Source organism: Ochotona princeps, chromosome 9 (assembly GCF_030435755.1).
Source record: "Ochotona princeps isolate mOchPri1 chromosome 9, mOchPri1.hap1, whole genome shotgun sequence".
Lineage (NCBI taxonomy): Eukaryota > Metazoa > Chordata > Mammalia > Lagomorpha > Ochotonidae > Ochotona > Ochotona princeps.
Window position 1 is genome coordinate 37,653,568 of NC_080840.1, and position 25,495 is coordinate 37,679,062.

Consider the following 25,495-nt stretch of genomic DNA (forward strand, 5'->3'; position numbering starts at 1 on the left):
GAATGCAGTTCAGTGGTGTCTGAGGTCACGGGAGCCAGGAGTGGGGAGCAACTGCTAACGGGTATAGGGTTTCTGGTCTCTGGTGATGAAAAAGTCCTACAGCTGACGTACTACTGACAGTTTTAAGCGGAAACTACCATGCTGAATACTTTAAATGGGGGACTTGACAGATGTGTCTTAGATGCTAATGAAGCAGATATTTTAAACAAATCTAAGGAACAAAGTTCTCCTTTGGTACCAATCCTGAGACTTCTTTCCATCCTTAGACGTCTTAACGTGAATCAATGAAGGCATTTTGCTCACAGTGGCGGGAGGGGGGTGTGGAGGATAACTTGAGTGGTAAAAGCTAAAAGGGCTCCTCTGATCCTCTAATAACTTTAAAAATTACTAAGTCACATATAACCTATGGATCTGAGTATGAAGAGCAGAAGGTAATTAGACCCCAAACTTCTGCCTACTCATCCACCTGCTACCAGCAAACCAAAAAATATATTATCAATATCCCAGAGAAAACAGTGGGTCTAAGACATACAACATTTTAAAACCAGAATTGCTAATGAACCACCCAAAATCCAACCAGTCTTCCCAGGGAGGCCACCATCTGCGTGGCCAGCTGCAGTGTCTGCCCATACCTGGATGAACCTCTTTCTGAAGGCTCCCAGTCCTGGAGCTCGTGGGTCACCCAGGGCTGCACACAATCTTTCATACATGTTCTCAATGGTCTTTTTATTTACAGTAGGCTTTGCTAGTTCAAGTCTTACATCATCAGTCCAGTCCTATGTGGAAAATAGAGAGAAAAATCAAGGCAGATTGCAATGTTTAAAGGTTAGCCAAGTTCTACGTGCCAGGTACTACAAACTGTTCTATTACCTTAAAGATTAAATCAGGATTAGAGAGCTGTTCTAGAGCATTAATGAAATCTTGAATCAGTCCGCCTTGATCCAACTTATTTTTAATCCTATTAAACAAAAAATTAATGGAATCAAAGGCCATGCAAACATCAAGCCTATTTATTGTGTATGTGTCATTTTAAGCATATAAATTATAACACACAGTTTATGTATCACCTAAGTAAAAAAATATCTATTGTTTAACTATATTAAATAAAACATTTCTATTTCACATGTATTTGCATATTAAACCCAGTTACACAGACAAGGAAAGCAGCACTTAAAGTATTATCCGAGGGCCGGTGGTGGTGTGGCATAGTAAGTGTGCCTCCACCTACGGCACTAGCATCCCATAACGAGCACCAGTTTGTGTCCCCGTTGCTCCATTTCTGATCCAGCTCCCTTTTTGTGGCTTTGGAAGGGAGTGGCTCAACTCTTTTGGGCCCTGTACTTCTGTGGGAGACCTGGAAATACTGACTGGCTCAGCTTTGGTCACTGTGGGGAGTGGACCAGCAGACAGAAGAAAATAAATCAATCTTAAAACAAAACAAAACAAAACTATCCCTTCCAGTCAGATTCAAGCAGATTCTAGTTACCAGCAATGGGCTGGGTATTTTGTGGATAAGCTTGTAAAATGAAATGTAATTTAAAGATGTTCTCTAAGAAATAGCACACCTGAGAGACAGTTTGAGCAAATGGTATTTTTTAGATTTTTAAATTCAAGTATAGCTTAATTAACGCGAACAAACATAAGCATCCATTGGTGTGCTTTCACCATACACATTTTTTTATGCCTGGTAGTGTTTGATCAAATTGATTTTTCGGAGTATCACCTTGCCACAAACTCTTTATTCCTGTGGCCTGTGGCTGTCTCCGGGAAGCAATAGCTTTCACTGCTCATGGTGAACGGGTAGACGATGGCCTGTGGATAGTGATGGGCAATCTCTTCCACGGTGTGCTGGACAGCTATGGCCTCCTCTTTGTCCAGCAAGGCCACCAGGTGACTGGTCCAGCCAATGAACTGCCAGCAAGGAATGGAGGACATCTAGAACACAGAGAGCCAAGGCTTACCAGAACAGTTGGTACTGGCAGTAGCATCACTACATGGATAAAGCTAAGAAAAAAAAATTACAAGCACACAATAAATGAAAACACTTTGTTCCACAGTCCTCTTCTGCTGAAATATCCACTGGAGTGAACAGTCCTCTAGACATTTTCCTGAGTCTGTGTAGACATAGCCATTGTTGGTAAGAATAAAACCCGCATCACACAGCGTCGCAGGCTGTTCTTCATTTATCCCAGTCCTTTTAACAGCTGCTCTGCAATGAACACGTAGGTTTGTTTTTTTGTTTGTTTCTTTTGTTATTATTACAGATAATGCTACCTTGAACATCTCTATACACAATTTCTTTTCTTTTTTTAAGATTTATTTTATTTACTTGAAGGGCTGAAAAGGGAGAGAAAGCAGACATCCACTAGTTCACTCCCTGAATGGCCACAATGGCCAGGGCTATGTTAGGCCAAAGCCAGGAGCTTCATCTGGGCCTCCCACCTGACTGGCAGGGGCCCAAGCACATTGACTATTTTCTGTTGCATGTCCAAGGTCATTAGCAGGGAACTATATAGCAAGTAGAGCAGCTGGGATTTGAACTGCTGCGTCAATATGGGAATGCTTTGTTACTGGTAGTGGCTTAACTCGCTGTACCACAATACTAGCCCCCCCCCAGTGTCTTTCTGTAGTTGTGATATACACTTATGGCATAAATTCTAGGCCCAGCACAGGAGCCTAGTGGCTAAAGTTCTCACTTTGCATGCACTGGGATCCCATATGGATACCAGTTCTAATCCTGGTGGCACTGCTTCCCATCCAGCTCCCTGTTTGTGGCCTGGGAAAGCAGTCAAGGATGGCCCAAAGCCTTGGGATCCTGCACCTACGTGGGAGACCTAAAAAGTTCGGGGCTCCTGGCTTCAGATCGGCTCAGCTCTGGCCATTGTGGCCCCTTGGGGAGTGAATCAATGGACAGAAGATCTTCCTGTGTTTCCTCTCTGTATATCTGACTTTCCAATATTTCCAATAAAAAAAAATAAATCTTTTTTTTTAAGCATAAATTCTGAGAAGTTTAGAGAGGCACGTAACCTAGTGGTTGGGAACTAGCATCCCAAAGTGCCTGCATGCAGCTCTGCTTCCAATTTGACTTTCCCACTGTTGCTGGGAGGCAGCAGCAGGTGGTGGCCCAAGTGTTTGAGCCACGCGAGGGACCTTGGCTGAGTTCCTGAGCCTTGGTTTCAGCATGGGCAGCCTTGGCTGTTGAGGCCCACCTGAAAGTAAACCAGTGGAAGGAAGACCCATCTGTTTGTCTTTTACACAAATTTAATCTCTTTTTTAATTTTCAGAAGCAAAATTACTATAAACTATAATACATACAATGTTATATTCCCTCCAAACACTTCTTTTTCAATTTTCAAAATGACTAGTGTAACTACTTTCCAAAATCCTTAACAAGATTAGACACCATAAATTTTTGAAAAAATTCCCAGAAGTGAAGATGTCTAATGTAAGTCTTCACGTTTCATTATCAGTTTGCTGGAACATTCTGTGTTCATTGGCCTTACGCACTTCAGTCATCCATGCACTTTAACTGTTTGCAACTGGCCTACTGTGACTGGAGACAGAGAGGTCAGCTCCACCTCTCGCAGCTGCTATAAACACTCTCTCCTGAGTTACTAACTTCCTTGTTAGCATTCTTTCTTCCTTCTGCACAGAAGTGCCAACTTAGTGTCCTTATGGCTTCTGGTTTTTGTCTCTTTCCTCCAAGCCCCCTTTTAGAAATGTGTTCATGTTTGCCTCCGATGCTTTAAGCAGTTATTTAGTCAGGCTGTTGGCATAAGAAATAACCTGGGGCTGGCTTCCTAACAGCATCTGTGAGCTGAGGGCAGAGAACAGGTGGAGTGGAGAGGTGGGGGGGCATCCACACTGCCCACAGCGAGGCAGACATGAGGGCCTGGGCACGCTGTCGCGAGGGCCCCCCAGGGATCTGGACGACACTGATGATGGACATTAGACACAGGGCTGATGCTCCCTTTATTTTCCTCACAAATTCAAAATGCTGTTTTGACTGTATGCAAGTAAAATATGATTTTGAGGAAACCTAAAATCAGTTATGACAGTCTTTTGTTCCCTTATCCCAAAGAAAAACACATCCATGAGGTTACACTTCTGAATTTGCTTCAATCTGAATTACTTAGAAACCATGTCATTTCTTACTGATAGCGCCACCATCAGAATCCACGAGAAGGTGAAGGGCACAGTTCAGACCCCTTGGTCTTGCTGAACTCCCACACTGGCCCCACAGCTCCTTGAATATCTGTGACCTTCAGGAGACTGCAGGCGGCACAGCATCACTGCCCTCAGGCAGTGCCCACAGGTCAAGAGCTCACCCACTGCAGCAGCCAGCTGGTCCCACTCCACCCCACACAAGCCCTTTCTCCTCGCATGCCCCAACCTCAGTTGCTGCTTCAGGCACAATGCCTTGCAGAGTGGGGAGGTGAGCTTCTTCCTTCTCCCTGGGAACTAGCCAATGTTACAGACCACGACAGGGTAGCTGCACTGGTGTGGGCAACTGACTCCCAGTCGCCCTTGAGCAAGTCTGTGTGTGTTTGCCCAGAGACGTTAATTCACCAACTCTCAGAGGAAAATGGGCCAATGAGAACACTCCTTCGTGCTAACATGAAATCGCCTGTGTTCTCAGATCTATTAGAATGCAACACGAGTTGGGAAAAGGTATAATGCAGACACTGTGCACATGAACCCGTTTGGATGAAGAGCTTGTTATGTAAGGTCCTACCTGCTTGCCAGAATAAGATACCAACCTCTTTCATCATGAGGCTCAGGGTCTCTTCTGGATACTGCTCTATGAGCTGCAGTAACCTAGGGAACTTCAGTCTGGCCTCCGTGGAATTTAATTTTAAAGCTTTTAACATTTTCTCCACCACAATTGCTGGATATGTCTGCAGTTCCACAGAATCAACAGCTACAAAGGAAAGCAGAGAATAAAGTAACAGTCAGTATATCCATTTCAATCACAATCTCAAAGAATAACTGCATTTTCTCTTTGCGGCTTCAAATTTGTAGAGTGTCATTGCTCTCTTCTTAGCTACCACTTGAGATTGAAAAATAGCAGTCCCACTTCTGGGTTCTTTTCTCCAGTTTGAACTTTCTGAGAGCCCTCGCTTAGCATAAGGCACTGTTTGCATTCTGGCGTGGCAATTGCAGGGGTACTTACTGGTTCCTGACTTAACATTCCAGGAGTAACAGATGAAGTACATGAGCCAGTATCACCAACAGGGCAGGAAACACCACAGAGGAGATTACACAAATCTAAACATAGGAAACAGCTAGACTTCACCCTAAGCACAGCTGGAATCACAGGGAAATGTCATTGCCTCTGAAGAAGACACTAACTTTTTCTCAAAATATTTGGCTCTGGGGGAGGTGCTATGGCACACAGGGTTAGTCTGCCACTGAATACCAGCTCCAGTCCTGGCTTCTCCACTTTAGATCCAGCTCCTTGTCAGTGTGCCTGGGAAACAGTACATGACAGCCCAAGTATTTGAGTCTTAGGAGATCTCAATGGCGCTCCTGGTTCCTGGCATTAGCCTCATCCAACTCTGCTGTAGACATTTAGGGAGTGAAGCAGAGAATGAAAGAGCTCCTGCTCTGAGCTTTTTGCTTCCTCTTTCCCTGCCACTCTGCCTTTCAAATGAATACATCTTTAAGCATACTGTCATTTGAAAATAGGAGGGGCCAGCATTATGGCACAGTGTGTCCAGCCATTGCTTGTGGAAGCTGCCATCCTATTCTAGAGTGCCAGTTCAAATCCCAGCTACCCTGATTCCAAAGCTGCTCATCTTCTAATCCACCTGGCTGCCATATGCCTGGGAAAGCCACAGGTGATATTCCAAGGAGGTGAGCCCCTGGCACCTCTGTGGGAAACAAGGATGGAATTCCTGGCTCTTGGCTTTATTCTGGCCCTGCCCTAGTTGGTGCAGACAACTGGGAGTGCACCAGAGGATGGAAGATCTCTGTCTCTCTCTTTTTTTTTAAATTTATTTTTATTGGAAAGTCAGATATAGAGAGAGGAGGAGAGACAGAGAGGAAGATCTTCCGTCCGATGATTAATCCCCAAGTGGACGCAACAGCTGGAGCTGCGCCAATCCAAAGCCAGGAGCCAGGTGCTTCATCTAGGTCTCCCATGTGGGTGCAGGGTCCCAAGACTTTGGACCATCCTCGACTACTTTCCCAGGCCACAAGCAGGGAGCTGGATGGGAAGCAGGACTGCTGGGATTAGAACCGGCAGCCACATGAGAACCTGGTGCGTGCGAGGCGGGGACTTGAGCCATTAGGCCATCGTGCCGGACCCAGATCTCTGTCTCTTACCTCTATTCTTCCTGCCTTTCAAGTAACTAAACCCTTAGGAATGAAAAAACAAATAGCCAAAAACAACCACACAACTCTTCAGACTGTGTTGACGCCACAGAACACTAACTTGTCTCTTTCTTCTGTGATTCACCCGCTGCATTATCTTCCACCTTGCGGAGCTGCTGGTCACAGAAATCCACTAGGGTCATGTAGGCATCGGCCACCCTGGTGGTGGGCCCAGGTCCCCCTGAAGGCTGAGACCCCTCTTCGGCAGCATCCACGGCACTGGAGAGGTGGTGGAAAGCTTTCTGGTATAGACCCGCAATCACCTGAAATTCAGAGACCCCAAGAAGCGCATGAGCGAGACTGCAGCCCACCTAAAGGCCTCTGTTTTCCACATGTAATTGTCAAGAGTGTTCAGGACTCCCGACTAAGAAGGGATCAGTAGCTCCACAGTGCACTGAAGGCAAGCTGGCTGGAAAAGGAGAGGGAATTAAGCCATCTCCATGACTGTCAGTTCCAGGTGAAGAGGACCAAGCTGAGCATGAACCCACAGTTCACAAGCCTCATGGAGCTGAGCCCAGCCGGCAGAGCCACATGGCTCTGCCCTGGGCTTCAGAAAGAGACAGAAAGTGGTTCCCTGGACCCCAGCAGCACCACAGAGGGAGAAGACGAGGCCAGCCCACTGACGAGGAGCGGCTTGCTCACTGTTGAAAGCCCGAAACAGCCTGACAAAAGCCAAGTAGAGCAGGTGCAGAACGAAACAGGAGAGAGAGGCTGCTGGGGTCCCCAAGCCAGTGGGATATTCCAATGGCAACTGTTGGGGAAACTGCATTGACAAAGGTCATGGGAGAACTGTTCACATAAATCTCAAGCTCATTTCTCATTCCTCATATTAAAAAAAGTGTCCTTCAAACAAACAGGAAACATGTGGAATCTGTCACATATCCATATCAGAAGCCTGGCTGTGTGCAGCTGCATTTTAGGAGCCAATAGCGACACTTCATTACTCTCCCGCAGCCTGGGAGCTTGTGGTATCAAACACTCGTGACAAGTACGCAGGTGGGCAGCAGCCACCCTGCCAGCCCTCATTACCAGCTCCACATCCCCTGAACTGGAGCTGGAGAGCTCCAGAATCCTTCTGGCCTTGCTCTCCTCGATGTTAGCAAAGCAGCCCGGCTCGCCGCTGAGCGTGTTCGCCATGATTTGGAATGTTGTGCCCAGAAGGATGTTCTGATCGCAGCCAGCCCAGAGATTCTCGCTTAAGTAGTCCAATATGTTGTGCTCATCTGTGCCTGGATTTAAAGAGGGAAAACAAACCCACGTGATTTGATTCTGAAGTAAACCAGTAATGGCATTAATAAAAGAAACTCCTCATATACAAAACTGATGTCCCACTGAGATATTGCTTAAAATACATTTTGGAGGTCTGACAGACTGGCTTCACATTCTGATCGGGGAGTTTCTTACTCTCATTGAGACATGAACAAGGTTCTTTGCCATATCAGGCAACAGAGGCTAAGTAATCGAAACTCAGAATGAGTTTTTATATTGTGTCAACTCTACATTTCACCAATGCCCCCAATTCTGTCGTGCAAAGAACAGAAAATGGCTCTTGAAAATGCATGTGTGTCTACATTAATAACCAGGGGAGGATTTCCAAATGTGGCTTACAGATGACAAGGCCACTGGCACTGCTGCATTGAAAATTTGGGCTCTCACATGCAGGACAAGGGGCCTCATTAGCTTAGCGACACTGCCTCGGGCCAGGGTCACTGCTATTGGCTCTGTCTGGTTTGCAAGGCTGCTACAAAATAGAAACAGACTCAATGCCCCGTGTAATTACTTAAAGCATTTTTCAGATGGCTTTCATCTGTGGAAAGACTGCTCTTGCTCTTGATACTGTGCCAGGGACATTGGCCCTTGAGGACAATACTAGCCTCTGGAAGTGGCCACTCTTGGTGCTGCCAGGTACTCCAGGATTCCAGCACAACCCAGGCCTGAGTAAGTTTGTTTCACCCCTCCATCCTAAAGGCTACATTATTACAGAGAAGAACTAGGGAGATAAAAGGCTTTCATGTTGAATCTTTTATGTCTGAGGTGCATTGCTCTTAGAGTATTTAAACTGCTAGGCCCATAATTTCACTAAGTATTAAAGAGAAAAAAACCTTTTAATTTCCATTTTAGTTTTTAGATAGCCTCTTATTTCCATTTTAGTTCTCAGATAAAAAGCGCTGAAGACCCTGGTCAACAGCACTCTCCAACGACCCTGGCTCTCAGCCTTCACCTCTAGTTCCAAGGCAATGGCCTCACTCTCTGGCACATCCAGCTTCATCTACCCAAGGTACCAGAGAGGGGTAGCAGCAAAATGTCAGACGGGTGGAGGGCAGCTGCATGGGGGTGGCAGGGAAGGGCAGTGGACACGCAGGGCACAGAGCAGCCCGTACCCAGCAGCGACACGGTCTTGAGCACGGAGAGGATCCGCTCGGCCGGGCTCTGCCCACGGCTCCGCCAGTGGCTCAGCCGACAGTAGCTTTGCACCCATGGCACCAGGCGCTCGGCACTGCCTTTGGACTCTCGGTGCAGCTCCTTCAGTATTTTCATGGCAAATGAGAAGTTGTTCTATGGGAACCGCAAAAAAAGCAGAGTGACAAGGGGCAGGTGGGCAGAAAAGAAGCTGGTTCACACCAAGCCCTCCATCAGCAGTTTCCCGTGCCTCCCATGGCACACCTGCAACGGCAACCTCTTTCCTTAGCTATGGGGCTCACCAGTCTCACTTCATTTCATTTTACAACTTTTCCAGCAAGAGAACACTGACAACATTGGGCAAACACTGCTAGTGTTTTATTCCAAAACATTCTGTCACAACCGAAGAGTTCCTCAGCCGGACAGTCTTTCTCCGGTGTTGGTGGAGCAGACTGCTCCTCCTAAGCACTCCCGGCCCCAGCTATGCTGCACCCAAGGGCACACATCGCTGCCCACATCGCTTCTGTCCCTACACTTTCTTGCTTGGTCGCGCAATGGCATCTAGCCATTCAGACACAGCTGAACTTCCGCCTGGGCTGTACTCAGGAGCGCACATGCCCAAGGTCAGTCCTGGATCTCCATTCACAGCTCCCACACCATGGCCTCCCCAAGGTGGCTTTTTCCCCTCCTGCATCTGAGGGGCAGCCCTTCCATGCAACTGTCTTCTTCTGCTTTTCACAAAGGTGATAACTGTCGATGGGCCACATTTTGCTCCACATAGGACCTGAAGCCCCCGAGGAAGCGCTGGGCCATGCAGAAGAGGTGAAACTCAATTCTGAAATCACTAACTCTGAAGAGCTCTGAGGAGAATGCGGCAGGTCAAGTGAAGGCCAAGGAAGGATTTCTGTAAGTGTGACATATTCCTTTCACCTCTGCCTCCGGTATTCCTAGCAGTGACACTAATTAGCTGCTGTTTATATATACTGTTGAAACATCCTGAAGAAAGTTAACATTCTATCAGGAAGATTTTTAGCTTTTTCAGTGATTTTTACATGATTTATCAGTAATTTTCTTTATTTGGAATGACATTTTTTACTTTGCAACAATATTCATTAGAGGCCCATTAAATGAGCAGGTTCCTTGATAGGTACACATGTGAGCTCATATATTAAAATACTTTACAAGTAACTTCTAAGCAAGGCACGCTCTCTGACACGAGAGAGTTCTATAAACTGAGCCTCAAAATAACTTGAAACTTACTGGTAAGCATTCATTTTGTTAAATAAAATGCAACCTGATGTTCAGCTCATTTGCTTTATCAGTAACAAACACTGAAATGATTAACAGGCACATTATAACCTTTAGACACTTCCTGAGTAATTCTAAGCATTTCTTCAGGTTTACTTTGTTACAAAGAGAAAGAAAGATGCTAACCTTTAGATTCTTTTTAAGCTATAGGCTTCAAAGGAAAGCTAAGTTAAGAGGGGAAAAGAGCTACCTGAGGATGCCCCAGGAACACCCACCTGCTGCCATGCACAGCTACCTGAGGATGCCCCATGGATGCCCACCTGCTGCCATGCACAGCTACCTGAGGATGCCCCAGGGACGCCCACCTGCTGCCATGCACAGCTACCTGAGGATGCCCCATGGATGCCCACCTGCTGCCATGCACAGCTACCTGAGGATGTCCCAGGGACGCCCACCTGCTGCCATGCACAGCTACCTGAGGATGTCCCAGGGACGCCCACCTGCTGCCATGCACAGCTACCTGAGGATGCCCCATGGATGCCCACCTGCTGCCATGCACAGCTACCTGAGGATGCCCCAGGGACGCCCACCTGCTGCCATGCACAGCTACCTGAGGATGCCCCAGGGACGCCCACCTGCTGCCATGCACAGCTACCTGAGGATGCCCCATGGATGCCCACCTGCTGCCATGCACAGCTACCTGAGGATGCCCCAGGGACGCCCACCTGCTGCCATGCACAGCTACCTGAGGATGCCCCAGGGACGCCCACCTGCTGCCATGCACAGCTACCTGAGGATGCCCCAGGGACGCCCACCTGCTGCCGTGCACTCTCCACCATGCGCATCTTCATGGAGAACCTGCAGCTCTGGATCAGTGAACGAATGTCCTCCTGCTCGCTCATGTCCTCGCTGACCCTAGGGTCCTGATCTTCATCCATGCTCATGCTGTGATCGTCGGCGAGGGAGGGCAGCTTTTCCTCCATCTTACTGAGAAAGAAGCACCTACACAGACGAGGATGAGGGAGGCTGCCATCAGAGATGTGCGAGGCAGCTTGTGCCAGCAGGGAGCTGCGTATAGCCCCTCAGCCAGCGAGTCATGAAACTCCTACTCACTCCGGAACAGGAAAGCACACAGTTAGTAACCTGACTCTTCAAAGATCACCAAGGCCAGCCACTTCAACAGAACTTTCTGGCTATGCCATAAAGCCTCAAACTCTGCACAAGGAAGCATTTAAGCCTGCAGTTTTCTCTCTCGGTGATGGAGGATCATAACGTGTGTTGGCAGAAGCCATTTTTCCTTTATGTATCTTTCAGCCTGAGGTCTGACATCCAGAGGAGAGAAACTTAAAGCAGTGAAGAGTTGTAAATAAGCACTGAGAATTATGAAAGACATATCTAGGTTGGCATAAGATTATTATTGTCTGTATTGTAATTTATTTTGCATATGTGACCTTGCTTAAGTGCCTTTGTAAGTTCACTGATGTAAAGCAAACAACTGTAACAAATAAAGTATATCCTTAATTAATAATCAAGCAATTTCTGTTGTCCATCTAGGAACTAATTTCTGATTTCTTAGAAACCTCATGACCAGGTAAAACTACGCCTCATCATTCTTTTCTTGCCCTTTTGTTGTTCCCAAGACACAAGCCTCTCTGGTTCTCCGCTCCTGTTCTCCCTCATTGGCAAGACTGCTCTTGGCTACTCCTCTGCACTATGCCCCACATCATCTACAAAAATGACCTTCCGGGCCCGGCGGTGTGCTAGCAGCTAAAGTCCTTGCCTTGAACGCGCCGGAATCCCATATGGGCGCCGGCTCTAATCCCGGTAGCTCCACTTCCCATCCAGCTCCCTGCTTGTGACCTGGGAAGGCAGTCAAGGACGGCCCAAAGCTTTGGGACCCTGCACCCGTGTGGGAGACCCAGAGGAGGTTCCAGGTTCCCGGCTTCGGACTGGCGCAGCACCGGCTGTTGCACTCACTTGGCGAGTGAATTATCGGACAGAAGATCTTCCCCTCTGTGTCTCCTTAAATAAATCTTAAAAAAAAAAATGACCTTCCAGTGGCTGATCCATCCAAATGCAAGAACTAAAACAGCCCATTTCCAAGAAGAAAACAAAGTAACTTCAGAAGAGTCTGGAATATCAGTTTGAACAGGCGCTCACTGGCCAGAGACCATTTGAAGATAAAATAGAGATAGCAATAGGTTATATCTCAATAATTAAAACTGGAATCTGTGAGGCTATACTGTTTAGTTTTTAAAGCAGATCAACAGGTGAGGGAGAGAGGAGGGCTCCTCCTTAAGACAGACAGATAAACGGGCAATGGGTGGTGGAAGTAGGCACTGCCACTACCCTTGTTAACACTGGGGGAGCAAGAGTCAACCATAGGTGAGAAACAGAGGGGCAGACAGACCTCCAAACACCACCCTTGGTTGCAGAAGGGAAAACAACAACAACAACAAAACAAACAAAAATCCTGGCTTTAATACCTGAGAGATTAGACAACATTTTAACTAAGTGAACAAAATCACTGTCACCAGTAAAACATAGACAATGGACACTGTATATGCCACATGTGATATGACAGCTTAAGAGTACAACTCAGGGCCCGGCGCAGTGGCCTAGCGGCTAAAGTCCTCGCCTTGAACGCACCGGGATCTCATATGGGCGCCGGTCCTAGTCCCGTCAGCTCCACTTCCCATCCAGCTCCCTGCCTGTGGCCTGGGAAGGCAGTCAAGGACAGCCCAAAGCCTTGGGACCCTGCACCCATGTGGAAGACCCTGAAGAGGTTCCTGGCTCCTGGCTTCGGACTGGCACAGCACCGGCCATTGCACTCACTTGGGGAGTGAATCATTGGACGAAAGATCTTCCTCTCTATGTCTCCTCTCTGTATACCTGACTTTGCAATAAAAATAAATAAATAAATCTTAAAAAAAAAAAAAAAAGAATACAACTCAGAAAAGGAGAAAAGGAGTAGCTGGCTAAGTGAGGCTGGGCTACCCAGATCTGAGGAAACACCACAAGCATAATTGCTATAAAAGACAAAAAAAAAAAAAAAAAAAAAAAAAAAAAGGCAGGGGGAGGGGCAGAGAGAAGGAACAGGTTCAGCCTAAGGGAGACTAACATGAACTAAATGCAATCCACGATTGAGGACTGGATTTGGTCCTGTAGACAGAGAAAATGCTACAAGGGACCTTACTCCAGCTGGACCACAAGTGGCCCAGTGGTCCACATTCCACTTGGGCTGCTCCTGTGCCACAGGGCAGTGCCTGGGTTTGAGTCCTGCCTGTTTCTGATTCCAGCACCTGCTGCTCTGCACCCTGGGAAGCAGCAGGAGATGCCTCCAGAACTTCACAAGACTCACATGGGAGACCCGGACTGAGTTCCTGGCTCCAGGCTTTGGCCTGGCCCAACACAGCAGCTTTTGTGGGTCTTTGGGGAGTGAACCAGCAGATGGGAGATCTGTCTGTCCATTTACCTCTCAAATAAATAAGATTTAAAAACATATAAGCACCAAAAAACAAGCAGGAAAAAATGAAAAAAACAAAAAAACCCAACAAAATATATATACACATACGTATATATAGATGCACCAAAGCTGATTACTCTAACTCAGGAAATGTACACTGAGATCCGGAGAGGTGGAGAGACATGATGCGTGCAATTATGCTCAAATAATTCAGGAAGTAGATAATCTGTGTACCTGAGAGGGAAGGAGAGAATGAAAACCCCAAAAGGTGGGTCCCGGTGCGACAGCGTAGTGGTTAAAGTCCTCGCCTTGCATGTGTCGGGAGCCCATATGGTTGCTGGTTCTAATCCCAGCTGTTCCACTTCCCATCCAGCTCCCTGCCTGTGGCCTGGGAAAGCAGTAGAAGACAGCCTGGGCCTTGGGCCCCTGCACCTGCATGGGAGACCAGGAAGAAGCTCCTGGCTCCTGGCTTTGGATCGGCTCAACTCCAGCCGTTGTGGCAGCTTGGAGAGTGAACCATCGGATGGAAGATCTTCCTCTCTGTCTCTCCTTCTCTCTGTATATCTGCCTTTCCAATAAAAATAAACAAAAATCTTAAAAAAAAAAAAAGAAAACCCCAAAAGGCAAAAAAAAAAAAAAAAAAGGCGGACACTTAGCATCTGCCACCTGGATCCTGCAGTGACGACCCAGGGTAGCTAAGATGAAGGCATGGGAGTGAGCAGAGACCTGGGGAGCGAGGGCAATCTCCAGTCACATAGTGCAGGGTGGAGGGAGGGGGGGTGTCACAACAGGTTTAACCAGAAGCCACCCCACAGAGTTGTCATTTGCTGTAGTGAGAGCAGATGCCTATCACCCCTGGTGTCTCCACCTCCGCTCCCTGCCAGAGCTTGTTAGCCAGCCAGTGGCACCACACGCCCCCTGGGTGGGCGGGCAGCAACTCCCCCCATGGGACAGGACACGCAGCTGCTTTGCTAGGACAAAACTGGGTCACTGGCTTGGTAAGAGAGAGAACTATATTGGAATCAAACAGCAGCCATCTTTTCCTTAATAATTGTAAGCATCTATTTTATTTTAGAATGCGACAGAAAGATAGAGATCTTCCATCTGCTAATTCATTCATTCCCCAAATTCCCACAACAGTTGAGAGCTGCACCAGGCTGAAGCCAGGAGCCACAATTCAATACACGTCTCCCTAATGAGCCATCACCTGCTGCCTCTCAGGGAGGCATTAGAAGGAAGTTAGAATTGAGAACAGAGCCAGGATTTGAACCCAAGCATTCCAATGTGGGATATGGGTGTCTCAACAGGTGGCTTAACCACTCTGCCAAACACCCATCCCAGACAGCAGTTTTGTAAGCCATAGTTTGTGAGAAAAACCATTCTCACAATTTTCAAAAAGAATCCACTTATAATTAAAAAAGACCACATTTTACCGATTTGTGATGATATCATCCCAGATGTTCATTGGGTCCATTTTGGCATCTGGATATCTGTTTGTCCAAGTTTTCAGAAGTCTCCTAAGGGGAACTTGAGAGGAGAAATTACCTAAAAGCAATATTAAAGCATGATCAGCAGGAAGACCAAATGTCAGGGTGGGGTCATAGTTAATGAATAGGAAACAAAAATGTCTTGTCTAAACACACACAAAAACATCCTTACTTTCATAAGAGCAGCAAGGAAGTTGCCCCACCACTCCTGTATTCTGACCTTGCACCCCCACTGTTTAAGGATGTGATGACATGTCAGGCAATTCTTCTTGCCTTTACTATGGGTCCACAATCCCTCATGTGCAGTTTAATTTAACCAGCACTGGAAACTGAAAAGGGCTTCATGAGGGCTGCAGCAGTTTCTTGATGGCAACATCCGGTCTGATCAGATACAGGGCTACGTGGGAGTCTTTGTGTAGAGAAACCCAACGGGACCAGTGACTCAATAACTGCATTTCGCTATGTAATGCTGCCCAGCCCTGGGGAGGGCAAGAGGGAGTAAGAGGGCCTGAAAGAACAGACTGGTTGAATCAAGAGTTATATCTGGGTCTCCCACGTGGCAGGCATGGGCTTCCCCAGGTTTCCCAGGTGCATTAGCAAAGAACTAGTTTGGAAGCAGAGTAGCAGGAACTTCAACCAGCACCCATGAGATGCCAGTACTGCAGGTGGTAGCTGAACCTCCTGTACCTGTATCAGTTCCCCAAAACTGAAACACATTAACTAAGATGCACCTGTTCCATCAGAACTCTGCATAGCCTCCCATGAGCACCAGGTTAAAACTTATTTGTGAGCATTCGTAAAGGCTCTGCACCCACAGTCACTGTCCTGTTCTCAGGCTGGGCTGCCTGATACCCAGGCACAGCTGCCACCATAGCTTTCTGCTCTTTACCTGGTAGGGCTCTATGAGTCTCTCCCTCCCACACATCGCTTGAGACCACCTGCCCTCATCCTGGGGCACCCATGCCATGTGGTTACCACACCATTGTGGCTCAAGCCGGCAGCAATATTTCTTCCAGTTTTGCTTCCCCAGGGACTAACCTAGCACCCAGCCATTTCAAACACTTTATTACAATGGTCTTGAAATGTCTATCTATGGAGTTAGTCCAACGCCATGTCCAACCCATACATTAAGAAGCACGCACTTTCACTAAGCAAAAAAAAAAACAAAACAAAACAAAAACAAGCAAAAACCAACAGGTTAAGCTAATTACCTTGTTTACTCATAAAGTCAATGAATTCCTGAATTTCGGTTAAAGCCTGGACAGACTGTAATTTAGTCAGCCTGCTTCTGTGTAACAGCACATCAATACTGGAATAAGTCTAGAAAAAAGAAATTAGTGAGTATTGTTGTAAATCAAATTATTACCTGAAATCCAGATATGGGTCTCTAAAACACAAAATACAACAAATGCCCTGAAAATGTGTCTCAGAATGGTTAGGTCACATAAATAATAAATGACTCATTTTTAAAAAAATAATTGATGTTTTGAAAGGCCGATTGACAAAAAGAGGGGGGAGAGAGAAACGAATAGGAAAAGAGATCTTCCACCTGCTGGCTCGATTCCCAAATGGCACTGACAGCTAAGGCTGGGTCAGGCAGAAGCCAGGAGCCAGGAATTCTGTCCTGATATCCCACAGAGATGAGCCCAGGTGTTTGGACCAGGCATGTCAGCAGGAACAGGCAATACTTTCATCAGCACTGCAATAGTGGATGCTGCTGTCATAAGTAACACTGTAATCTGCTGTGAAGGGATTTTTAAAAAGATTTATTATTTGAGGGCCTGGCGCAGTGGCCTATCAGCTAAAATCCTTGCCTTGCATGCACCCGGGATCCCATATGGTGCCAGTTCTAATCCTGGCCGGTCCACTTCCCATCCAGCTCCCTGCTTGTGGCCTGGGAAAGCAGTCAAGGATGGCCCAAAGCCTTGGGACCCTGCACCTGTGTGGGAGACCCAGAGGAACTCCTGGCTTTGGATTGGCGCAGCACCGACTGTTGCTGTCACTTGGGGAGTGAATCATTGGACAGAAGATCTTCCTCTCTGTCTCTCCTCCTCACTGTATATCTGACTTCGTAACAAAAGTAAACAAACTTTAAAAAAAAAGATTTATTATTTGAAAGGTAGAGTTAGGAGGGAATTGAGGGAAAGAATGCAGATGTGTGCAAGGGAGGGGAAGAAGGGAGTGAGTGAGAGAGAGAAAAAGAAAAAGAGAGAGAGAAATCTTCCATCCGCTGGTTTATTTCCCAAATGGTCACAATAGCTGGGGCTAGGCCAGGATGAAGCTCAGAGCTTAACGCAGGTCTCCCCTGAGCAGTGTGCCACTTGGACCATCTTCTGCTACTTTCCCAGTGCACCAGAAGTGGAGCAGCTGGGATTCAACCTAGTGTATCCTGGCCCCCAAACAGACAATTGAAGGCAGAAAGGGAAAAAATACTCAAGAAAGACATTTAAGATGAAGACCGTGAAAGAACAGAGAGGAGGAGGAAACGGGCAGCAGGAAAGAGCCCATGTAGGGCTTGGCTTGTTGGTTTTGTCCGTGAGTTTGGCTTCTAAAACGACCACAAAATTTTAGGTTTCAGGATAGACTTGCTTGCCTGCATGAAGATCCGGAGGCCATTTTCGATGTGGTACTTGGCTCTGTCCATGTCGTCCTGCAGCAGGTACAGCAGACTCAGCTCCTGGCTGTACTGGAGCTCCAGCAGCACCTTCCGCACGTCCTGCTGCATTGCCTCGTCCACGAACGTCAGCAGGGACTGCTCCGCCTCTCCCTGCAACAGCAGCTTCAGCTTGCTGCGGACCATGGAAGGCAGGTACGTCTCCTGGGAAGCACAGAGAGCCCTGGCTGACACGTGTTTGATTTTTTTTTTTAACATGCTCTCTAGACTGATTTTATGGGTCAAGGCATAAGGCCAAAACTCACACCTGGAACTATAGCTTCTAAAACAAGTTCAACTGTAATAGCTGGCTTGACCACCGCAAAATATACAGGAACATGTTCAACAGAAAATGGGCTCCTAGTTGGCTGGGTGTTCTCAGTGAGGAGGCGTAGACACCCTGGTGGCATGTGAGGGCTGCACACCACTCTGCAGGGCCGCCATGCAGTGTGACCTAAGACTCGCAGGATACAGTCTTCCATGTCACCACATCAGGGATGGCAGTGTTTGCTTTAAAATATACCTCACTCATTTTGAAAGGGTTAACTCCAAGCGGCTAGAGTCACAATACCATGGAGTCTGTAGGGGAGTCAGGTCATAAACATTCTAATACTTCACAACTACCACCTGTTTCGGGAAAAGTTTTTAAATTGTTTGAGAATATCTGACCTCTCTAAAATTTTCATTTCAGTGACTTAAAGAGAGCCCTCCCCACCTGATAAAACGGCTCACTCCACATCTTGTTGAGATCTGGAGGGCTCCCACTGTCCACATTGACCGTGGAGCAGTACTCAAGGGATTTCCACTCAGAGAGCTGGTTATAGCAGTCAAGGGATGCAAGTTCCCAGAAGTCCTTCTCAGCTTCTGTGGGCTCACCGTCTGCCCACTCTTGTTTGTTGAGAGCCTGGCAGAGAAACATCATCAAGAATATTTAGCAAACTTGGAGAGAAGACCAAAGAACATAGGTTAAAAAAAAAAAAGGAGGCAAGATGACGTGCACACTCTGGACAGTTATTTTAAGATTTAGGGCAAAGTGTGGGAAAAGGGAGATTACCTGGAGTGACACTAGGTAGGAAGAAAAATGGAATCCTAAAAAAATAAAGACATACTAAAACCCTAAGCAAGAGGAAGCCATTTGTCTTTCTGAGAAACTTGCCAATGGAGCAAATGATTAAGACTGAACATGTTCAATGCATCCTAATTTGATTTAAGTCAATGGTGTGAGTTATTTACAACTCAACAAGTTCGGAGAATGGAAACTAGAATTCAGGACATCTGTGGAAAACTGCAGGAGGGTTGTGAAAACCAGGGCTGCTTTTCAAGGCCACAGAGCCTGCGGCTCGGCAGCTGCTCCTAGGCAGACGCTGGCCACGCAACCCAAAGGCAGGATTCTGAGCCGACACGCATCTTCTCAAGCTCCTCCATATCTTGCTACAAATGTTTTACTCACAGCAGGGAAGCAAACTACTCAAAAACAAACTATACAGTAACGACAGATGTGGAAAAAACATTACACAGTTCTCTATAGTGCTTGGTAACGTGTGAAATGGTTTTTCTTCTATTCAACAATTTCGTTTCCATTTATTTTTTTAAAAAATTGATTTGAGATAGAACTGCCAACCTTCAGCTCACTCCCTAAATGCTCACAGAAGCAGGGCCTGGGGCAGACCACTTTTGGGAATTCAATCTAGGTCTCTCAGAGGTGTGATAGGAACCCAATTACTCCCAGGTGTGGACTAAAGGGGGCTGCAGCTGGTGTTACACTTCAGTACTTGATAAGGACACAGTGAGCACCTTGTGTCCTAACTGCTAAGGCTAACCACCCTCCTCTATTCAATGGTTTTCTTAAAAACAGTAAGAGATAAAGTAATTACTTCACATCTGCATATTATGAAACTACATTTGGCTAGTATTAACCTCGGGGTAAATTTGAAGAGCTTTGATTTGGATGCTATTTGTCCTCCCACAGGTCTGTGTGCTGGAAACTTAGTTCCTAGTGTGGTGGTGTGGAAGGCCAAATCTTCAAGGGACCTAGAAGGGCTGCTGAAGTTAACCAGAGTCCCTGAAAGTGCAGGAAGGTAGCCCTCCGGCATGTTGGTGCATTCTCCCAAGAGCCCTGTTGGAAAATCCCGAGCTTGGTCCTCCTGGACCTCTTCGCTTCCTGCCCAGCCCAGAGACCACTTTCTCTCATGCCCACCTCTGCTATCAGCCCTGAGGTGACACTTTGCAGGCAGGTGGCAGCTGGACCTCAACAGGACCCCATCCACGCTGTGTTTTAGACTTTCACCTTCTGAAACTGAGCCAAATTAACCTGTGTTTTTGTCATAAGCAGCCTGCCCAAGGCGTTTCACCAGGGAGACCAGGGAGACAGTAAGGGGCTAATGCACTAATGAATAAGGTTAAAGCAGCAGGAAGTTTTAAATTATAAAACTAACTTTTTTTATTTTCATGCATAGAAAAAGGAAATAGGTGAACGACCCACATGAACTTTACCTCATTGTAGCGCTTGGCAGCTTCAGAATAATCGCTCCTGGCTTCTGCTAATAAAGCTTCCCGGGTGACCGGCTTTGTCCCTATCTCACTGCTGAAAATACCACGCAGGACGTCGTATTCGTCAATGGATCTATACAGCCTACGAAGCAAGCCAAAACGAGGACCACATGAACTGACACTCCCGAGTTTAAGTTACTTAGCTAATGAAATGGTGCTCAACTAGGCTGCTGCACATCACATTAACTAAGGGTTTGACTACTTCAGTCGTATAGAAGACAGAAAAATATTCAAATGTGTTTTTAGGTTCACCATTTATATATTAATAATTTCCTTAAATAAGCAGGTTTAGTACTAGATCCAGTTCTTGTCACCCTGAAACTAGAGGACAAAAGTTGTATCACAGGAAGTCGGGCAGGGGTGAGGGCAGATGGGCAGTAGGCAGTACTCAGAGCCCAGATGTCCAGGAAAGAAGAGATTAGGCACTTTCCATTAACTCAGGAAGGAGATTACCCTATGTGCCCCATATGGGTCCCTGAGTTATATCCACTTTAACAAGATCAAAGTGATGACTGTAGCATAGCAACAAAATGCTGGCCTGTGCTTGCTATACTATCTCCAAGGAATGCAGAAATGATCACATACAAAAGTATAAGGAATTACACAACAAGATTAGAAAAAAAATGTTTACAATGTGAATCCTTAAGATTTGCATGGCCTACTTATCCAGCAAACACATATTTTATGGGTTTGATTCCCTGAACATGCAAGGTGTGTGCTGTCTCCAGCAGAGCCGCAGACTACAGTGCTGCCTGGGCAAAATTCCATTAGCTACAGTCTGTCTCTCTAAGGCACCCCTGCACTCACAACTTCCTACCTCACTGTATGCCTGGTTATGTGCAAAAGTACAAGCATTGTTGGCTTTGTGCCTGTGCCCAGTGTCTGATCCATTTCACTTCTCCTTGGTGCTGGGCACAGCCCTTACACACTCAAGATACTGCATTCAGACAGACAGGAACTGACTACAAAACAGCCAAAAGGACAGGGGCTCCCTGCCTCCCACTTTCACTGTCTTTGCCCCCTCCCCAAAGAACCTAAAGATCTAAAAATCAGCACTTTAAAAATAGAACTTCAAATTTAATTTTAAACTCACTATAATATCCTCCTCAAGATTCAGAACTGGCTTTCATTATGATAAAACCACACGATGTAAAAATTGCAAACTACAAAATATTTTGTTTTTCCCAAGTAAACAAACTAACTGGATTAAAATGTTACTAAAACTCTCAGTTCTGCAGAAAACAATTAATCATCCTGTGTTCAGTTTAGGAAAGCAGGAAAAAAATCACAAACTATCATAATTTACAGCTACATTTTACAGGAAACTGAACTTGAGTCTAAAAGATCAAATGCTAGAAAAAAGGAACGGGTTTGAAACAGTTCTTTATCACTCAGCAAAACAATTCTGACCAGGGCGACAACTGTCGAATCACCGGATTAGAAGATGTATTTAACATCCAAGAGGTGTTACTATCAATTTTGCTGAGTCATTTTGGCCAACAGGAAGCCATTATTATCTGTTCTCCTCAGCCGAGCTCTTCACTTGGAGCTTACTTAGCAAGTTCGATCCACCGGAGGACGTCAGGGGGCAGGTGGCCCTTCCCTCGGATTCGTTTGGCGGACAGCTCTGCGGGCATCAAGTGGAGCAGTGCCTCTTCCAGAAGGCGTATACCCGTGGGCTGCTGCAGACTGGCCAGGCAGCCTGAGCGCACGGCGGCCGGGTCAAGGCTCAGCAAGTCTGTGTGCTGACAGCTGATTTCCTGCGAAACCACAAACATATGTAGCTGTTTAGCCTGTGGTTCTTGGCCTGTATCTTCACCAAGTGAATAATTCATTTTACTAAACATAAAAGCAAGTTTTGACGTAAGTAGTGATATCACTAAAAGCTTCTCTGTATAATTCTATTAACAAATTTTCCCCCAATATTCAATTTTCTCCAAGCAGGAAATGCTTTTATTTTTACACTTCCAATCTAGAAATTAAGGGAAGAAAACACCAGCAAGATGTGAAGATTTATACATATTTTACATATCCCAACAACAAGTGAAATTGCCAGGAACAGTTAGCCTGATTTACTAAGAAAAGTAGCTGAAATACAAAGATTTTGTATTTTCATCAAAAGTAGGTGATTCATCTTCCTATTATTCTATGCAACCTCATCTTTTCCCCATATTTTCCATGCACAGCTAACTTATTCAACAATGTTTACATTTCATGAATTAGAACAATCTGTATTTTGCAAGTTACACTTTGGAGTCCTATATACCTCAAAGTAATGAACAATACCCCCCAAATCCATACACAGAAGCATACGGACAGAATGAGCATGTCAGAGTGCACATGGTTGCTGTGTCCGTGTGCCCACGGACTCCTTGTACCCTTTTACTGGTCCCACGTGCTCTGCACATACTGGTCACCTGTTAGGTGACCATCAAGACAACTCAAGTTTCACTTTAAGATTAATAAAAGAATATAAATTTCCCCAAACACTTGAACAAACAAAAATGTTTGTCACTCTAAGAAGGAGTGCCAAGAAAAAGAAATACACATAACATTCTACTTTAGGACCCTAAATCCTCGCCTTGCACGTCCAGGACCCATGTAGGGGCTGGTTTGTGTCCTGGGTGCTCCACTTTCCACCCAGCTTCATGCTTGCATCCTGGAAAAGCAGTAGAGCATGGCCCAGAACCTTGGGACCCTGCACCCGTGTGGGAGACCCAGAGGAGGATCCTGCTTCTGGCTTCGGATCGGCTAAGTTCTGGCTGTTGCAGCCACCTGGAGAGTAAACCAGCAGATGGAAGATCTTTCTCTCTGTGTATCTATCTTTCCAATAAAAACAATAAATAAATCCTTAAATAATTATATTCCAATTAATAATGCAGCAAAGGCTCGTTATGGCCAAGTTGTCAGTTTCTGAGATGGCATCTCTCTGATTGGCCCACCACAAGGCACAGGAAATCTTTTAAATAAACATGTATGTATTTGTTCAAGTAACCCCCTCCTTATAAATATTCATCCAGGATCGTCTATGCTCCAGACGCTACTGCAGGCAGTACTGTCTCTATGTGGAGCTTAATGCTCATGCATCCTCGGCCCCAGAACTCCCAGATCAAGTAGTCTGAATGAATGAATGAATGAATGAATGACTCCCACTAGGTTAGCTCTCCTTTACACATCACCGTGTCTAACGTAAATGAGGTCTGCAAGTTATTTTCAACAGGAGCCATTCAGTGCAACCTTGTTTACAGCATCATTCTACTCTATAAACAATGAGTTGCTTGGCAGAAGCAAACCTCTCAGCTGCAGACTCTTGGTTACATAAACTTTCAGTGCTGCCAGCTTTGTGAGGAAGCATCCGCATAAATACTGGGCCAAAGGGCTCCAACGACCTGTCTCAGATGCGAGTCCCCACTGAGAAAGTACTCAGAGCAGAGGCTGCAAAGCACAGGCGCCCGTGCACACCGAACTGCATCTACCGCAGAAGTGCTTTAGCTGCTCAGTGCTGGCTAACCACTCAGAAAGAGCGATGTGGGGAATGAACAAACAGCCTTTGTTTAAATGACTATCAGGTTACAAGCAGGAAATAAATCTGATTTAAAAAAAACATTTGGAATACAATGTAAACAGAAATTGCCTCTTAGCTGATTTAGTATAATTACTAAAACTTCTATCTTTGGTGTAGCCAGGAGAAAAACAATGATAGAATTCTACTTGTAAATTATTAAAGATTTATCTATTTATTTATTTTATGGGAAAGTCAGATATACAGAGAGGAGGAGAGACAGAGAAAAAGATCTTCCATCCGATGATTCACTCCCCAAGTGAGCCGCAACGGCCGGTGCTATGCCGATCCGAAGCCAGGATCCAGGAACTTCTTCCAGGTCTCCCACGCAGGTGCAGAGCCCCAAGGGTTTGGGCTGTCCTCAACTGCTTTCCCAGGCCACAAGCAGGGAGCTGGATGGGAAGTGGAGCTGCCAGGACTAGGACCGGCGCCCATATGGGATCCCAGTGCATACAAGGCGAGGACTTTTAGCTGCTAGGCCACGCCGCCGGGCCCATACTTGTAAGTTATAAACCAATGAAAATAGAATTCATAAAATGACATCAAGAACAAGAAAACAGGACAACTACATACCTCATTAGAGATAATCATTATGCAATTAGTGTGTAAGCCAGCACTGCTTCCAATAGTGTTAAAGAATCTAACTGAGCAATTCAGGAACTCACTAGGCTCAACAGTGAGTAGAGGGCAGGCTTTGTTTTCCGAGGTTGAGATGACAGTGCACACACCATGGCCCTGTCATAAATTTCGAGCAGCACAGCCTCTCTGTTACAACGCCTCACTCCTGTCTGTGAGAGAGGCTGGAGAGGCCGCCTCAGGAAGCCGGAGCGGATGACACCTAGCTGCCAGAGGGCTGTGCGGACCTACCTGGATGCAGGAGACGAAGGGCGGGAAGAAACAAAAACTGGTGTTGAGGAAACGATTAAAGTCTTGGAGCAACTTGTGAGTGATGCTGCTCTGCTCGGACGCCGTCTTAAATTTACCCATCTCCTTCAAGATTGCAGAAAACAAGCTGCTGAAGAGTTGTTTTGCAATTATCGGATCTCTCTGTAAGAAAATGCAAGGCAAAGACCGATTCAGGTCAGCAAAAATGATGTAATTCATACATACTGGAAAAGAGACGTGCAAACACACCCTCCAGATGAGAATTCTAAACAGATTTTCAATTGTATTTAGAAAGTTAAAAAAAGGGTGATGGACTGTGCCGGGCCCTGTGCTTGCTAGAACATACAAGAAACTAATATGGGAATACCTCAAAGTATCTTTGGAAATCTCCCCACTTGAACTGCTGGACTCAGAATTCTAACCAAGAAAAGACAGAAGACAGAATAGGACAATCATTCATCTCAGCTACATGTTGGCGGCGAAATATGGGACAAATGGAGACTTCATGATGGACCATATCAATCAGTGGACCACCTCATCGAGCGAAACTGGCAGTGACTCATAACTGGAGAACTATTAACTCCACTTGAGCACATATCTCAGAGCATGCCCCACATCCGGGACTTGGGGTGGGCGGGAAACCAGGTGGGGCTTCCCCCTCAATATCCCCCTTTACCTCAGATACATGATGGAAACAATATGGACATAATAGCATTGCCCACCTCCCTGTCCCCCTGAACCTTTTTTTTTCTTTTTTTTCCTTCAACTATAGTTAACTATGTAAAGATTGTCAACAACAATACAATAAAATGGATAAAAAAAAAAAAAAGTTAAAAAAAGATTTATAAAACAATTTATTTGTTTGTTTG

At 46.0% G+C, this 25,495-nt stretch overlaps 1 protein-coding gene across 1 annotated transcript in view; it reads right to left on the reverse strand.

The window, feature by feature from the left end:
- PRKDC (protein kinase, DNA-activated, catalytic subunit) overlaps positions 1–25,495 on the reverse strand; it is a 147,547-nt gene that overhangs the window by 13,114 nt on the left and 108,938 nt on the right. Inside the window, exons 62-76 of the mRNA XM_058668618.1 lie at positions 24,609–24,788; positions 21,734–21,939; positions 20,123–20,261; positions 18,345–18,533; positions 17,570–17,794; positions 16,188–16,296; positions 14,923–15,034; positions 10,839–11,025; positions 8,757–8,931; positions 7,405–7,604; positions 6,437–6,638; positions 4,761–4,921; positions 1,724–1,935; positions 871–958; positions 633–776 (exon numbers count right to left, since the gene is read on the reverse strand). Coding sequence (XP_058524601.1) covers positions 633–776; positions 871–958; positions 1,724–1,935; positions 4,761–4,921; positions 6,437–6,638; positions 7,405–7,604; positions 8,757–8,931; positions 10,839–11,025; positions 14,923–15,034; positions 16,188–16,296; positions 17,570–17,794; positions 18,345–18,533; positions 20,123–20,261; positions 21,734–21,939; positions 24,609–24,788 — 2,529 coding nt within the window. The remainder of the gene's footprint in view (positions 1–632; positions 777–870; positions 959–1,723; positions 1,936–4,760; positions 4,922–6,436; positions 6,639–7,404; positions 7,605–8,756; positions 8,932–10,838; positions 11,026–14,922; positions 15,035–16,187; positions 16,297–17,569; positions 17,795–18,344; positions 18,534–20,122; positions 20,262–21,733; positions 21,940–24,608; positions 24,789–25,495) is intronic.